The sequence below is a fragment of the Eschscholzia californica genome, unplaced genomic scaffold (genome assembly GCF_041429995.1).
Source record: "Eschscholzia californica isolate CP2 unplaced genomic scaffold, dmEscCali1.0.p SCAF_5, whole genome shotgun sequence".
Lineage (NCBI taxonomy): Eukaryota > Viridiplantae > Streptophyta > Magnoliopsida > Ranunculales > Papaveraceae > Eschscholzia > Eschscholzia californica.
The window spans coordinates 18,447,074-18,464,720 of NW_028238472.1; the positions used below are offsets into that span (position 1 = coordinate 18,447,074).

The 17,647-nt window shown below is 32.6% G+C and overlaps 1 protein-coding gene and 2 long non-coding RNA genes across 5 annotated transcripts; all 3 read left to right on the top strand.

Annotated features, from left to right (window-relative positions):
- The first annotated feature begins 282 nt into the window (after positions 1-282).
- Positions 283-5,117, top strand: LOC147537614 (uncharacterized). Of its 3 annotated transcripts, none has more exons than XR_015226310.1 (6): positions 283-384; positions 476-537; positions 3,135-3,224; positions 4,155-4,278; positions 4,478-4,565; positions 4,721-5,117. It is a non-coding gene; the product is annotated as an uncharacterized LOC147537614 (long non-coding RNA). The 3 variants fall into 3 exon arrangements; XR_015226312.1 differs by having other exon boundaries at positions 287-384; positions 461-537; XR_015226311.1 differs by lacking the exon at positions 4,155-4,278.
- A 2,802-nt stretch (positions 5,118-7,919) lies between these two features.
- Positions 7,920-8,795, top strand: LOC147537615 (uncharacterized). Its single transcript, XR_015226313.1, has 2 exons — positions 7,920-8,158; positions 8,480-8,795. It is a non-coding gene; the product is annotated as an uncharacterized LOC147537615 (long non-coding RNA).
- A 5,283-nt stretch (positions 8,796-14,078) lies between these two features.
- LOC147537616 (putative myosin-binding protein 5) lies at positions 14,079-17,190 on the top strand. The gene is made up of 2 exons (XM_086644623.1): positions 14,079-15,486; positions 16,948-17,190. Exons 1-2 carry the CDS (start codon positions 14,702-14,704, stop codon positions 16,949-16,951), a joined length of 789 nt encoding a protein of 262 aa, XP_086500749.1. The 5' UTR covers positions 14,079-14,701; the 3' UTR covers positions 16,952-17,190.
- Positions 17,191-17,647: the final 457 nt, after the last annotated feature.

Genomic DNA, 17,647 nt, shown 5'->3' on the forward strand with positions numbered 1-17,647 from the left:
TAGCTCCCCAACAACAACTTCCAGCTCCCTTTACCAATCGCCTTATAACATACTTGAGTCTTCTCTTTCTCTCTCTCTCTATATATATATATATATATATATATATATATATATAATAATAAAATAGGTTGAAAAGTGCTGACTGGGACAAACCCTGGGATAAATCCGGTCGTCCGTCCCACATCAGCATTCCTCTCCACCTTTGGATTGAGTGACTCATTACACCCGGGCGCCTGTAGCAATGCATCTTTTCAGCCTCTCCACCTTTGGACAGACACAACTCTCCGACATGCCTCTTCTCATTTCTCTCCATAAAAACCATCGTGAGAGAGAATTTCTCCATAAAAACGATTGGACCAGAATTTGATAGTAGCCGCAGGCAAGGTCAGTGTTTGTGATTTGAATTTTTTGTTCTTTGTTATATTCTTTGGATTTGATTTTTGGTTTTCTGAATTTTTAGATTTTTGGTTTTCAGTCGATCACTTCACCGAATCTGTTTGTGCTTCTACGTTTGGGGATTGAGTCGTCGTCGACAAGGTTAGTTTTTAGATTTTTGATTGTCTGAATCATTCATTCTTCTGATCTTGAGTTTCGATTGATTAATTAAATGATGCAATGTTTCTGTACACTACATGTTTGGTGAAATGTTTGTGTGATTTTTTCAGATTATAGATTGTATTATAGAATTTGGTAGGTGTACTCATAGTCATGTGGTTAAATTACTTGCATGTCTTCAGTTAAGAAGTTGATTATTGATCCCAAAACTTCCAGTGATATATTATGACCCTTTATGCTTACTTTCATGTACTTGAAAGTGCTTTACTGATATAATGATTTATCCCTACATGAACGGCTTCGTTCTATATAATGCAGATGATGCCTTATTAACTCCCTGAATTTTTTTTATCATCGGGCAACAGCATAAGTAGTTACAAACATCCCATTACTTTTCGCTTCCATTTCTTTGACACATTCCGCAACATTCAAGCTATTTCCCTTAGGCAGTACAATAGGTATCTTCTTACAAGTAGATTAATTACGGGTAATCGTATATTGGGTTTTGTTAGTACATTGATTTTGTTAGTACATTGATTCTATTAATTCAGATTGACAAGAATTTGGTAGGTGTACTCATAGTCATGTGGTTACAATACTTGCATGTCTTTACTTAAGAATTTGCCATTGTGTTAACAGACCAAACAATACTATATAGTTTTTTCTGTTTGGTGAGGAACAACTATAATATATAGAGACCAATCAAAGATTGTTTAGATCACAAACCTTTTTTAGAGATTGGTTATCTCGCAAGACGACATTAAACAAATTTCTAGAAACTCGAGCATGTAGAAGAATTCGGGAATTAGTTCTTTCACATAACCATGTAGAATATCACAAATTCTATTAGTTAGTAGTTCAGCAATGGGGATGAGTCTTAGATGAAAGAACTATAATATATAGAGACCAATCAAAGATAGTTTAGATCACAAACCTTTTTCAGAGATTGGTTATCTCGCAAGACGACATTAAACAATATTTCTAGAAACTCGAGCATGTAGAAGAATTTAGGAATTAGTTCTTTCACATAACCATGTAGAAGATCACAAACTCTATTAGTTAGTAGTTCAGAAATGGGGATGAGTCTTAGATGAAAGAACAGATTGTAGTTTCCTTCTTGGTCGTACTCCACGGGTTGTACTACTTAGCGGTCCCGACCAATCACTATAAACAGTAATCTTCATTACTTGCTTCACATTTTGGTCAGTGTTAAACAGGAAAATCTAACTAACACAATTGTGAAAATTAGTTTTTTTTTTCTTATCATTAGATTTCACACTTCATGTGCAGTTTAGTGGAGTGTTTCCTTAGACAAGAATAATCGTTTTTAAGAGTATTTCTTTGTCTTTTTTTTTCTGAACACTTGGGAGAATATAGCTGCTTATATGCAGTTTTCCTTAGAATTTGGTTGTTAATTGTCTTTCCTATATGCAGTTCTCCTTAGAATTGGGTGGATGTTTCTCTTTCCTTTCATGATTTTGTTAGCACTGGATTCATATTTAACATTATCGCTTCAAAAAGAAAAAAACTTTATACATGATGTCTAAAAAAGACCAAAATCTGAGTTTTTTCTCTTTTTCTTGTGAAATAGTGTAGCAGACCTCAGTTTAGACCCAACAAAAAACATTGAGATATCTATAATTTTTTTAATGGTAGGAAGCAACTCGATTTAGTGCATTGAACTAAAAATCAGGTTATAGACCTAAATAGGATGAAATAAGAGTAGTATTGGCAGAGTAGGTGGACAGTGTGATCAATAGTACTCATTATTGACAACAATACGTCTGCGACCTACCGAAACAATGTAGCATCACTCGTAGTTTAGACCCAACACAAAAAAGGAGTGGTAATAGTAGAGTAGTTGAACGGTGTGATAAACAGTACTACTCACTGCGAGAAAAATACGTCTCCTATGTACCGAAATGATGTAAAAAACCTCTTAGTTTAGACCCCACACAGAAAAAAAAAGCAGTAGTAGTACTAGAGTAGTTGGACCATGAGATCAATAGTATAACTCAGTATGAGAAAAATACGTCTCCGATGGAACGAACTAATGTTTAAGACCTCTTAGTTTAGACCCAACACAAAAAAGGAGTGGTAGTAGTAGAGTAGTTGGACGGTGTGATAAACAATACTACTCATTGCGAGAAAAATACGTCTCCTATGTACCGAAATGATGTAAAAAAAAACTCTTAGTTTAAACCCCACACAGGAAAAAAAGTAGTAGTAGTAGTAGTAGTAGAGTAGTTGGACCATGAGATCAATAGTATAACTCAAATCCGATGTAACGAACTAATGTTTAAGACCTCTTAGTTTAGACTTAACACAGAAAAAGGACATGTGACATACAAAACCATGAACGTTAATATGGTTTTCTGGAGGCAAGTGCGACAATAATTTATCTTTGTTAGTGGTTCCATACAGATACTTGATGTTACTCATGATTTATATATGAGCTAATACTATTCGGCCAACTACAGCTGAAGCATGCAAATCTTGCTTCAGCTAATAATATAGATGTAGTATCAACCAACTATTTATGTTACTTATTTATGCCTTAAGTGTTTTTGCTTTTGTAGTGGACTAAAGTTGTAGGATAGAAGATGTGAGGTTGATGATGGTAATTGGAACAATTGTTTCACTACATATCTCTATTCAAAAGTGTTTAGGTATGGGATCAATATCCTTTTTACTAATTTTCGCTTTGATGCGTATGTTAGAGTAAATGATTGAATAATCTATATAAGTTTTAAATAGTTCCTTAATTGTTTTCTTTTCATAAGTTTTTTTTAGTTCACAAGTCGTTCATTTTAGTGCATATCTGAATTTTTGTTCTAATGAAACCCATCATCATCTTCGTTATTTTCTCCTTTCATAGTTTACTACTTCTAGAATTTAAATTAGAATTAATGTTTTTATTTTGGGATTATTTCTCTAATAAGGGGCCTAAAATTCATATTTGCTTGAGTCTCAATTTTTTTTTTTTTTTGAAAAGTTATTGTTTAGGCTCTCCTTTAAAGGTCTTGAAATTGAAGAGAAGAATTCAATTACTTACTCTTAGTATCATGAAACATTAGTCAATCACTTCCCTTCATTTTCTTTCACTGGGCTTCGCTTTGGCCATATTTGGCTAACTTCCTTCATCTTTCTCCTTTTTACAACTGTCGACGGGTTAAGTGGCCTTACTGTTTTCCTTCATCTTTTTCCTATTGTCGAAGCAGTAAGATGAGAATTTATTGTCAAACTGTAAAGTTGGAAATTATATTGCATAGGCTCTTTTATTCGATTATGATGAATATTTGGATTCATGTATTGTTCCATTTATATTAATATAGAAGAAATTCTAGCACATAATTCTCTTACCTTGATATTGTTTTATAGATGGGGAAACTATGGTGCAGGCATTATAACTTTTTATTTTGGCTTTGGTGTCTTTCTGGCCAGTTATATAGTAATGATGATGTACCTTTTTAAAAAGCATATACAATACAAATAATTGAATGCTTGTTGGGCATATAATAGTGGTATATGCCAGAGGGTGAGAGAATATAAAATCGATAAGGTTTCACTCCTCTCATGCATATGTGTGGTTTTTGTAGGGGTTGCACTGTCAAGGAGCCAGGAATAGCGGAGATCCTTGAGTTGTTACCTTTGTTGTTTACTTAGGGGTTGATTGGGATTATGTGGCTTATATTTGGTGTCCTAATCACGACCAAACACAAGGTGCCTTAGTTTGTGGTCATACTTTGCATGCCCAATCAGTTTTTTTCCTGCCACCACGCAAACTGAAGATGTTTCTTTGCAACTCGTGTGCAATTGATTGTGGAAATATTTGCTTTTGCATTTGGCTTCATTAAAATGATAACACTTCCAGTTCCTTTTGACAATACTAAGTTACTGATATGGAATGTTATTTATGTAGGCATATATTGAAAAAGAGAACATTGAAAAGTTAAAGTAGAAACAGCGTGACAGGAACCTAAGACGGGAAAGTAGACATCAGATATCAGGTTAGTTTGTTTTCTTTTTCCTTGCACTCACTCCTAACTCAATTCTTTGATTATATCTATAACCTCTTAAACTCATTTGTGGTTTCTAATGTCTATCATTGAGGCACGAGTTTCTTTTCTTGCTTTTATTCACATGAAACAATTTTTATTCAAAGGTAAGAAGTTTGTTGAACTAGGAGAACTGGCAAACGTTCTTAGCTCTGTGGATCATAAAGGGTTCCTATACTCAGGTGAAAATGACCGCTTCATATAGAGAGAGCGAATTGCGAAGCGGGAAATTGCGATCTTGAATTGTAATGAAGAATATTTGTGGTTATGTTTTTATTGGATTCTATAACGGCTATATAATATTTTTTGTCCACAACCAAATTCGTCAACGGTTGGTTCAATACCATTTCTCATGTTTATTTTGTACACTTGCTTCTTTTTAAGTCGGTTCAAAATGAATTTGCAATCTGTTCTGAGTCATTATCATATATGACTCAAATATTTTTCCTAGAATGTAATCGGTTTTTTGTTTCTAAATCTTGATTATTGTCTTCTTTGTTCTCAGATTTTCATCAATTTAAGACCATCAAACAATAGAAAAGAAAAGCATAAATAAGTTATATTTGCACTAAGCGAATTTATTTTTGATTAGAGGAGATTCAACATGTTATAACACTAAAAATGTTCAACATCAGCGCCTCGTGCCTACATTAAAAATGTTCAACATGAGCGCCCGTGCCGGAGGCACGGGTTATATACCTAGTCTATATAATAAAATAGGTGGATGTGTGCTGACTGGGACAAACACCTGGATAAATCTGGTCGTCCGTCTCACATCACCACCATCAGCAACCATTGGATTCACCCACGTGTGAGTTGTTCACTGGACGGACACATCTCTTTCTTACTGGACAGACACATCTCTTTCTCACTGGACAGATGCATCTCTTTCATTCATTTCTTTGCTCTATTAAAACCATGGCTTCTCATGTTGAGAAATTTTTTGCTTCCCTTTGTCAGAGAAATTTTTTGCTTCGTTGCCGCCAAGGTTAGTAGTTTTTTTTCGTTTGTCGTCTTCACATCTATTTTTTTTCCTTTGTCATTCATTTATTTGATTTTACTGTTCTTGTGTTTAAGGTTTAAGTCATCTATATTTTACTGCTATTGGTTAGTATTGATTGTGTTTTCTGAAATCAAAATGAGATCATATCGGTTAGTATTGATTGTGTTTTCTGAAATCAAAATGAAATCATATTGGTTCATCTATTTTTACTGCTCTTGGTTAGTATTGACTGTGTTTATATGCTGACTAAGTGTTTGATTAAATGTCTCATAGACAAATATAAGTCGTCTTCGCATCATGTGGTATAATTCTTACCCACTTAATAAAATGATACCGTTGGTTCACTATATATTTGTTAATAAAGCCTATCTGTTCACTTCCACCTGAGTATGGATATTTGTTACTAAAGCCTATCTGTTCATCTATTAATCTATTTAATTGAAATCAAACATATGTGTTCATCTATGTGAGAATTAGTATTTAGTTGCATAGGAATTATTATTTAGTTGCATGGAAATCATATGTTACTTTTGTTTTAGATGATAAAAATCGGTTTCAATCATTTTTGGAATCATCTATGTGAGTTGATAGAAATTGGTATTTAGTTGTATAGACTTTATACGCTCACAAAGTGTTTGATAAAATGTCTCAAACAATTTAAAATCCAATTTATCGTACTTCTGTTTTCCATGATACAAATTAGTATTTAGTTGCATATATTTCATATAGGATTAAATGTCTCAAACTTTGTAACCAAATACTGTTTCTATGTTATTATATAGATGATAAAATTTTGTTTCTATGTTGTTGGAACTTGGAACTATCTATGTGAGTTGATAGAAATTAGTATTTGGTTGTATATAGTTCACATCTATGTTGTTGGAACTTGGAACCATCTATGTGAGTTGATAGAAATTAGTATTTGGCTGTATAGAGTTCATATGCTCTCAAAGTATTTGATAAAATGTCTCTCACACTTCAAAGTTACTCTATGTGAGTTGATAGAAATTAGTACTGTTGTTGTTTTGAATTCTAGAGTTCACATGCTCCATTGCTGATGGCTTATTACCCATTTTGTGAGTCCATGCAACTTAGTTTCCCACCCTTGTCAGCCAAAATGAGAATTTTTCGTTTAGTTAGTCGATAGCAACTTTTCATGTAGTTCGACAATAAAAAAAATTCGTCCGGTTTGGCGATAAGACTTTTCAGGTACAGTTCTTTAGGATGAAAAACTCACTTATTTGCCTTATCCTTTTCACAGTGTAGAGTGGATGTAAACCGATGATGCATTTGGTTTATTTTACGGATCAAAATTATTCGATCGAAAAGAACAAAGGCAACATGATCCTGCAAGGCCTTTAAGGACCTCAAGTTGAACTCCAACTCTGCGTAGATTCCAACCTTTTTATAAAGCAATATATGTTTGCTCGGCGCCTGAACGCCTATAGCCTTCCTTACACCCTCATTGCTTAATTTATTTCATAAACAGATTTTCAGTCAAGTTACTGGGGATAATCTCATAGTTGTTGCCATTGATCACGGAATTCCCACCTCAGATTATCTCTAAAATGGGGAGTAAGCAGGCAAGGTCAGTATTTTGTTGTGTTTTGTCTTCTCATGTTTGATTTGTGTTTGTAAGTCATCTTCACATCAATCTTTTTTAAAATAATTTCCATGTCAAATGAATTCATTTAAAATGCTATGCTTATGCATGTTGTTGGACAAGCATTACAACTCACCCTCATGTTCGTAATTGCATGGCCAAGTTAATCTGAGTCATCACCATATGACGCCTTAGGCAGGTTCGCATAAATCTGTTTTAGGTTGTTTCTCTGTCTGTGACTTTGTCTATTTACAGGCCCAAACTATTAGATTAACTCTTGATGGGAGAAACATTGGTCCAGGCTCTGTCGTGTTCATTAGTATAGCATTTTTCGCTGCATAATTTCTGTAATGATGGCTAATTTACTTTGTCTTTGTGAATCATGTATGTACAGGTTCATGTAACAGTTAGGCATTCTAGGATACATAAAATTGTTCCTCACGACCATGGATCTTCTGGAACTCATAATCTAAATATCCAAAATGCATAATACTGACCCACATTACCAGTTGATAGCCTGGAGAAAGTAATAAATTCTCTTTCGCAAAGTTGAGAGATATCAAAATTTTGTGGCAGCTTTATGAGCTAGAAGTCAACTGCATTATACCTACCTGCATTCATTCACAAAAGTTGTTCAACTTCCCTAAGATATAATCAATGATGATTAGCTCTTACAGTCTTCTTTTGTTTCTTTTAACAGGCTGTTCAATGATGATAGATACTTCAATATCTCAAAAATTCAAGCCATAACATCTCAAAACCCTATACTTTCAGAGCCATGGAGTCCAGTTTTAATGGTGATGTCACAGAAAGACCAACTAAAGTTGGAAACTCCAAAGACATAGTATTTTAGAGGCACTAACACAGTACCATTTGAACTTTCAGAGGAGGTATTCATCTTTTCAGTTTCCATAATTTGCGTGGGATTTCAACTTATCCGTAAGTTCTTCTCTTTAATTCTACTTATTGTTTCCTGCACATGCGTAGGTTGGATATCTAATCCAGACTTGACCAAGTTTTGATGCACCCGGTTCTGTTAAGGGCGTTTTGATTAGTCAATCTGGATTAGGACATTCTGTAACTACGCTTACACTTTTGATTCTTCCTTTTTGAGTTAGTTTTCTAGATGCATTGAATATTTTGGCTGTTTAGTAATTTTAGAAGATTGAACACAGTGCCATGTTAGTTGGTGTTTAAAATTCCATAACATGTTCTTGGTTTGTAATGTATTTACTATTAAATTTTTAATATCTTCTACAGTATATTGGGTCAAGGGAAACAGATAAGAAGGCCAATATGGTGCCCCAGTTGGATATTACTGATCTTTGGACGCTAGATAATCACTATCGTGGACCAACTCTAGATATGGTGGTCATGTTTCAGCAAGCGTTGAAGCAGTGTTTCGTTCAAAGCTATTTTTGTGTAGCAAGTTTCCGAAAGCTTTTTGTTGCAATATGATGTTCTTTTCTAATACTTTGTTTTTCAATAGGATTGCTCTCTTTGTTGAAAGTTACACATTATTTTTGCAAACTGTAAAATAATTGCAGTCAAATATAAGATTTAGTCAATTTCAATATTCATGAACTTTGGTTCGATTCTGATAATTATGATAACAAAAAGTCAATTTTTGCAGACTGGAGCTCTTTTGATAATACGCGGTCAACAACTTTATATTGTATATAATGCTTAACGAAAGCGCCCGTGCCGAAGGCACGGGTTAATACCTAGTATATAATAAAACAGGTTGAAGAGTGCTGACTGGGACAAACCCATGATAAATCTTAGCCTTTCATTTATGTCATGATAAATCATGGCCTTCCATTATCGGTACGTAACTCTATTGGTCATTAAGTGCTTTTAATGCAAAATCCCCATTGGTCTTAATTTCCCTCAATACTCTCAACAAAAAAAAAATCCCTCAATTCATTCAATTCCTCAATGGGCAGTGCTACTAGCGCCCCAAAATAAAGCACAACGCCTTAACGCCGAACTTTATGTGTAAACTCTAAATGCATCTTCATCTTCATCTTCTTTCCCCGAACCCCTTAACGCTTCTATCCCTCCATCTTCATCTTTAATTTTATTCAATTTTTCACTTACCATAGCCATATCCTTAACGCCTCTATCCCTCCATCTTCATCTTCATTGAAATATTCTCCAAACTCCCATTTGGTTTATGTGGCCGAAATCACAAGCTAGGGTTTTACCCTGTCTTCATTTGATTTTTTCTCACATTTTACTTAAATATTTACTTCGTTATCCTTCTTAGATGGAACAGTTTTGTGATGTTTCTCTACAAATCGAGTTTCTTACAGGTATATCTAGCCCTCTTTTATTCAGTTCTTTTTCTTTTTGCCAATGTGTTTCTGAATACCTAAATCTCTTCCTAAAGAGGTAAAATGATTTATTTGATGCTGAGATGAATTAAATTAATTAGTGTGTTGATCATTTTTCAGTGGGATTTATTTTTCCTGTAGAAGTAAATCTCCTTTCTTAGAGAGACTTTATAGAATATGAACTTTGACTTGATTCTAGATGAAAAGCAAGAAATGTGTATCATATTTGATGCTCTTGTAAGATGGAAACACATCAAATAAGAACTGTATTGGTGTTTCCGGCATGAACTTTATGTGTAAACTCTAAGTTTGTAACAATTCCAGCCGAGAAGATCTTTGGTTTTTCTCTTGCTTCTAAGTCTGGAATAGATTTTGAGAATATACAGTTAGTCTAAGATAAGATGTTATGGTTGTTAATTGATCTGGATTGCAGGTTCTCCAAGAATCTCAAATGGACAACCATCACCTTTGGGGCTGATTATGTTTTTCTAGGTTGTTTGTTTTCCTTCTCCGATATTTCAATCATATTCTTAGATGAAATTCATTTTATAGGAGGTAATTGATAAACCAACTCATTGATTTGAAATGGAAAACTTTACCTATTCGGATTCCATCACTGATTGCTTGAATACTTTTTCTGTTTGGTATTTTGATTTATGATTTCCCCTGCTCCTTTGCTGCAATTTATGTTGAACGTTTATATAGTCTTAAACTGTGCCCAAACTAATAATCTAATCTTTTTTATGTTATTATTTGTAGTCGGGAATGGAGCCATTAAATCAGTATTCCGAAGTGGTCAGCTAGGAAGAATCAATTGAGGTATCTATCTTTGAAATACGTTTTTTATGATTATTATTTTTCTTAAGTGTAATTTTGTACAGTAAAATTACTGCATGTAAGTAATCAATTGAGATTCTAACTACTTGCGTCAAATAAGATAAATATACATTTAAGTATAAGTATTTTACTACATAACTGGCAAAATTACTGTTGTATCGTACCAAATGATTTTTGTTTGGGTTATTAGGGGTTTAGGCTTGATTAACAGTAGTTTGTGTTCTCTTTATGCTTTAGTCTGATCATAACTGACAAATTTCAAGAATTGTTTGTTTGTGATCCGCTTTTAAATTAGGCTTGATTAATAGTAATTTGTGTTCTTAATACTAAAATTTGTGTCTAAGTGGGTTATTCATGCTTTGATTTACTGTTTTGAGTCTCAATTATATTCCTTTTAAAGTTTACTTATGCTTTTAAATTTTTTGTTCAGGCTTATTGTCTTTTCCTTTCATCTGCGCTACAACTTGCAAACGTTTTTTTTTTCTCTTTTGTTGTGCTAAGGATTCTACACCATCTAGAATCACACAAATACTTGCGAATCATATAATTTTATTCAATGCTACTTAAATAGCACATCACATACGTTGTATAGGTACTTTGCGCTATAATATATCACGTGAGTATCCGATACGCAAGAGTTATAGCTCTTGGGTACACTATTTTTAGAGGCGGTGTATTTTGGAATATTTTTTTTTGTATTCCTAGGCTTTGTTAATCAATACAAAAAAGTTAACATTGGCGCTGCTTTTTTGACATAGGAAATGCACATTAGGTTCATAGCATTGTCGATGGTTATAGTTTTATATGTCAGATCAGTTCATCTTCTTGGTTGATATGTTGGAAATCGTATTTTTCTAATATAAATCACCAACTGGGATTTCTGTTACAAGATAAATTATGTTGCTTAGTTTAACCTCATAATACGAGAATTGTCTAACTGATGCGGAATTGTAGAATTCTTACATCTTTAACTTCTTGAGAAGTTCTTGATGGCTTTGTCTATAAAGAAAATATTTTTCGATCACATAACGATAGTTTTATTGTTAAAAGTAGCATAATTGGTTGGTTTTCTACCCAACTAATTCAATAAATATTTCATGATTTGATTAATTACATAATTTCAGAGATTCAACTTCTTAATTATTTAATTGAACACACACACACACACACACACACAAAACTTATCATGCTTAACGAACGGTGCATTGTGACGTTTAAAATGCTCAGGGCGAGTGTCCGTGCCGGGGGCACGGGTTATATCTAGTCTATTATATAAAACGCAATGTTTTTTGCTGACTGAGACAAACCAAAAGATAAATCTAACCGTCTGCTGTGTTTTTTCTCAGATATTAGCCATTAGATCTTTTACCTACCTAAAAAAAATACAATTCATTCACCCACTCACTAAATCTATCATACAAACCAATGATAAATTTTAACCGTTCAATTCCCACAGTTAAATCTCAACCCTTAATTCTTATCTCAAATTATAACCACCATCATAAAATTAATGACAGATTAATTTTATACTAATGACCATTATCACAATTTATTATCTCCATAACTTTTTCAATATTAATTGTATTTTAGGTTATGAAAACATAACCCTTAGATCTTAATCCTAAAATCTCCTTAAATCTTAACCCTTGATTTCTCCCTCATAACCTCTCTATCCCCATAAGTTTCCAAAAAATAATTGTCTTTCAGTTATAAAAGAAGATTAATGAATTTTATCTCCCAATCTTTTCTCTATATATACTTTCCTCCTACTGTCTTTCTTTCTTACACTTCTATCTCCCTCTTTCTTACCACATTTCTCATTTGTAAGTAGAAGAAATTTTTGTCGATGGTTCAACATTAGTTTTTCTTAGTTGATTTAGTATTAGCTTTTCTTAATTTTGTTAATATGTAATTAGTAATGTATGATTAATATATAAAATTCAGTATATATAGATCTTTTATTAATATTGTGTATTCTCCATAAGCTTACTGAAATATTTAATTGTAAATACAATTGTTGTATGGTAAATCTCATTCTCTCTACATGTATCTCTTTCTCTATCGATCTACTTTATTTTCGATTTCTATGTTAATCTTTCTAAAGTGAAGAATTAATTTTTTTTTTATTAAAGTTTTGATTTTCAATCTTTTTGTATCGTTTCTACTAGATTTGAAAATCATCTATTTTGAAGAGTTAGTTGTTATTCTTTCTCTGATTTTACAATTTAAATCTATTATCTTTTTTACTTTTCAAAAAAAATTGAGATGAGTAAGAGCCAATTAGGTGGTAGTCTTATAATCTTTAAACAAGACTTTACAAATTATGTAAACAGATAGATACGCATATATATATATATATATATATATATATATATCTTTGCCAGTAATTTTTTAACAGGATTTTCTTTGTTATAAATTTTCTCTTGATTTCTTCTTTAGATTTCAATAAAAATGAATTGTTTATCAATTCTTTTGAACAATTCGAATTACCTCTTATAAAAGTCAAATGAATTTTTATCTTCATTATACGACCTCAAAACTTCTGTTAATTTTTATGCTGTTTCCAAAACTAATTATCGATTTCAGACTTTTTTGAATTAAACACTATTAACTTATTTTTAATTTTTAATTTATGATCTTATGTTCGCCAATGTTTTTTGTGTCTTATTGTAAATGTGATGTACTTCGTAACATAGGTCGAAAATCATTGACTTTCTATGATTTGCAAGACACAATTGTCCGTGCCCTAAGGGCACGGGTTATAACTAGTATATATATATATATATATATATATATATATATATATATATATATATATATATATATAACCGAGCGCACAAATTATAAGCCATGTTCACCATTACAAATCACCAATGGTTTGATTTTGGCAAAGTATGATTGTATGAACTTCAATTGCTTGGTTTGTTTGGCAATTGTAATCCTAAATTCCAGTCTACCAGTAAGATTTTGTGGTGAACGCCCTCTGCCATCACGAGTCAAACTTTGGGAGAGGCATTGCCTATTAAACTCCCATTGCCTTTAACCAAAATTGGAATTATCTTTAGCCAGATTGCTTTTAACATATTTGGGCATTGCCTATAAAATCTCCCATAAAACTTCCCTAATTGAGTCAAAATGAATACTATCTCATAAAAAAATCATATTATGTCTGGAAGCAAATAACCTTTGTATTTGGGTAAATGAACTAAAAGTAGTTCTAGTGGGGTTATGTCTGGTTGGGGTCGGGTGCTTACAGATTTGCCGATGCCAATAGAGAAAATAGATGTTGAGTCTGGTGTTGATAGAGCCGCTCGTTTACAGCCATTTGGTCAGGTAACTTTGGAAGCACCTTTTGAAGAAATACATTTACTATTTAGTATTTTATGTTTTCAATATTTAGAAACATACTAAACCTTGGATATTTTGTCATGTGACAGTTACAAAACAAATAAATAATTTAGATTTGTTTTTTTGGTAGATACTTTCTAATCTTCCAATGGTACTGAAACCCAAACCCAAACCCAAACCCAAACGAGTATCAAACATCCAACAATCTAAAATAAATCTCAGAGTTCTTCATTTTCACTTAAAAACAAAACTTCATTCCACTTGTCAAATTATTATTAGCTTGGTGTAGAAAACGTTAGAGATAAAAATGTACTGGAAATTCTCATACTGTGTACTGCGAGTCTGTGAGACTAGAGAAGATAGATGAGTGAGAGAGTGTTGCAGAAATCGTTTCAGTTTATCTAGCCATCATTGGAAATGTGAAATTCTTCTTTTATTAATTAATTAATTATAGCCTCAATTTATGCTCGTTTTTTCCGCTTTCCAATTATCTTCTTCAAAGACATAATAACTTACTATCTCTCTCTAAAGGAAACCCCATTAAAACAACCCTATCTCTCTTTCTTTCTATCTCTACCATTGGGATAATCATCAGTTCTTATTGTTGCTCTATAAACTTGATTCAACTCTTCACATTGAAATTTCACACATGCAGATTTTGGGTAATGTTGTTTTCTTCCTTAATAGATGTTTAAAACGAAGTTCTAGTATTTTGATGATGGATTTAGCTTCATATTTGAAAATTTCATCTTTTTGTAAGGATTTAAGATGTGGGTTTTGGGGTTTTCATTTCAAGGGGTTTAAAGCTATATAATTAGGTTTTTATGTTTTTTCATCTTTTTGAAAATTTGAAAATTTCATCTTTTTGAAAATTTCATCTTTTTTCATATTTGAAAATTTCATCTTTTTGAAAATTTCATCTTTTTGTACTGTGATTAGTCATGTAATTTTGCTGTTTATTATGTTTTTTCTAGGGTTTAAAGCTATACAATTAGGTTTTCATTTCAAGGGGTTTTTAAAATTTCTTGGTTATAGAAGTAAATCAAGTGATTTTAAGAATGGGTTTTTTATGGGTTTTGATGTTTGTGCTATCTTTTATTCAAAGATCTTATCTTGCATGGTTGGTATTTCTAGATTCCCTAAAAGTAATTTTAGTCCTAGTTCATCAGAATTGAAGAATATTGAGGGAAATGTTACTAGTGATTTTGATAGTTTTAATCATGAGCTGTTGAATGAATCTTCACAAGTAGAAGATGATGAAGAAGAAGATGAAAATGATGAAGGAGATGAAGAAATGGATATAGAGGCATTAAGAAAAGCAATTAAGATCGAAAAACAACGAACTAATGCGGCTTACTTAGAACTTGAAGAAGAGAGAAAATCAGCTATATTTGCAGCTAATGAAACAATGGCAATGATTTCGAGATTACAAAATGAAAAGAGTTCAATAGAGATTGAAGCAAATCAATACAGAAGATTGGTTGAAGAAAAGCAACAATATGATCAAGAAGTAATTCGATATCTTCGTTGGATTATTTCGAAACAAGAATCGGAAAGAAGAATTTTAGAGAGTCAATTGAAATTGTGTAGACAAAAGTTACAAATTCATTTCAAGAATGATGAAGGAGAACAAGTACTTGAAGAACTTGATCAGATTATGAATAGTTATTGTTCTACTATTGAAGAAAATGATGATCTTACAGATGGATTAATGAGTTCTTTTGACATGGAGGATTTCTCACTTATGTAAGTTCTAATGCTTCCTTTCTTCAATGTTTCACTTGGATTCGTAAACTTTTTTCGTGCATATATGTGATAGATAAATGATTAAAACCAAATATAAACTAAAATTAGAAATCTTGAAATGTTGATTCCCTAAAAGTTCAATGAATATGTTCTGTTTGGTCTTGATTTGTTCTGAAAACCAAGCTCTCCCAAGAGTGATGTGGTTAGTCTAATGGAGATAGAGGTTCACTTTCCTCCCATCGTTTTTATATATTGCTAGGAAGAGAGCCTGTCGGAATAGAATATGAGCAGCCGCATCACTTTTCTTGAGATATGTTAGATTTCGGCTCATTACAATCGTACAATATCCTGAGATATTTCCTTAATTTCCTTCATTATTCTCCATGCTGGGTTGAATTGTATTCGTAGTACACGCTTGTGTGACGTTTATTGCATCACATTCAATGATCACATTGTTCAGATTCATCCCTTGTCGCTAATTTCACCCCCCATCAAGGTCGCCTTTGGTTCTGTTTCTATTGAGCTGTGGGCTTCGTATTGCTCTGTCTCGGCTAATTTAACTACGAAAGCGATACCAAAATCATGGATGAATCTAAGATATCTACAACTTTGCCATACGGATGGCTTAACATTTTTGCGAGCAAAACTTCTCATTGATTGAAGTTTTTACTTTAACAAAGCATTGTTTGGAATTTCAGAAACGATAAATAAACCTTGAGAATACGAACTGCAAGGGAAAATCGGTTTTTTTCAAAAGGGAAAAATACCTATTTTATGCTAATAATGTCAGTGTTTGATTGCATTATCTAAACTCTGACTTCCATCTTCTCCATGTGCATATGATTTACCTTTTGTCCTCTAGAACAATCCTAAAGTAGATTTTAGTATAAATCAGATATATGTTTATATACATGTATATATATATATATATATAGATGAGAGAGGATATAAATATCAATCCTAAAGTAGAGTTTAGTATATATATATATATAGGGAAATTTTGTAGGCAATGCCCTTTATTGCGTAAGGCAATGTATTTTGCAAAATTGACTTAGTCAATTCACAATGATCAATTTTGGTTAAAGGCAATGCTATTTTTAGGGCTGATTTTTTTTTCTCTCTTCTTCCTTCTTCATCTTTTTCGTACCTCCTTCATCTTTTTCGTTCCTCCTTCATCTTCTTCTCCTCATCTTCCTTGTTCTTGTTCCCTCTCATCTCTATCTATTAGAAAACTAAACTCCAAAGAAGGAACAACATGGAGAGAAAGTGTATTTGAGGTACACACCATATTCGTATTTGCTGTAAATACAAACTAGATTAAATGAAAGAAAAGTTTAACAAAAACATATTAGAAAACTAATAAGTACAACAAAGCATATTTATATATGGAAAGAGAACTTTTTAATTGTTGAACTTTTTTATTAGCTTATCAACGTGAACAACAATATCATTGATATGTAGGTGAAGTGTGGCTTGAGGTTGGAGTATCCAATTTAACAATACCTTGTCGTCGGGCGATTAGAGAAAGATGTGAACAAAAAAAAAAGATGAAGAAAGAATAACAAACAGTCAAGATCGGTGGTCGGACGATGAGGTTGTTAGGTCAAACATTTGTTGAGGCATTGCCTTTTAAACACACATTGTCTTTAACCAAACTCGATATTGCTTTTAGCGAGACTGCCTTTAACAGCTTTGGGCATTGCCTTTATAATCTCCCATATATATATATATGTGTGTGTATTTATTTATTTGTAAAGAGAAAGAGATGACAGGCAGCAGATAGGGGGGTGGGGGCAGGAGCGGGAAAGAGAAGAAAAAAAAAGGATTTTTTGGACTAAATAGATGAGAGAGGATATAAATATCAAAATTTTAATGAAGATTTAATATTTCTGATTTAGAAAGCAAACACCTAACTCGTTAAATAATGGATACTTCAAAATGATTCAGTAAATTTAGATTCAATCAATTCACTTCAGACAATTTAAATTCAGACACATAGATAACAAACACAACCTTTGTCAAAAGAATTAGCATAAATCTGAAGGGTTCTGCTAAAGCACCATGCCGCAAACTGTTGTTGGCAGGCGGCTCTTTAAGCAGGCGGCTTTTCCTTCACTCAATGACTCAAATGTGTAAAAAAGGAAAAGCTAAAATCACAAAT

What these genes read in the sequence shown, in the direction of transcription:
- LOC147537616 (XM_086644623.1), top strand. Translation starts at nt 14,702, where the DNA reads ATGTTTTTTCTAGGGTTTAAAGCTATACAATTAGGTTTTCATTTCAAG.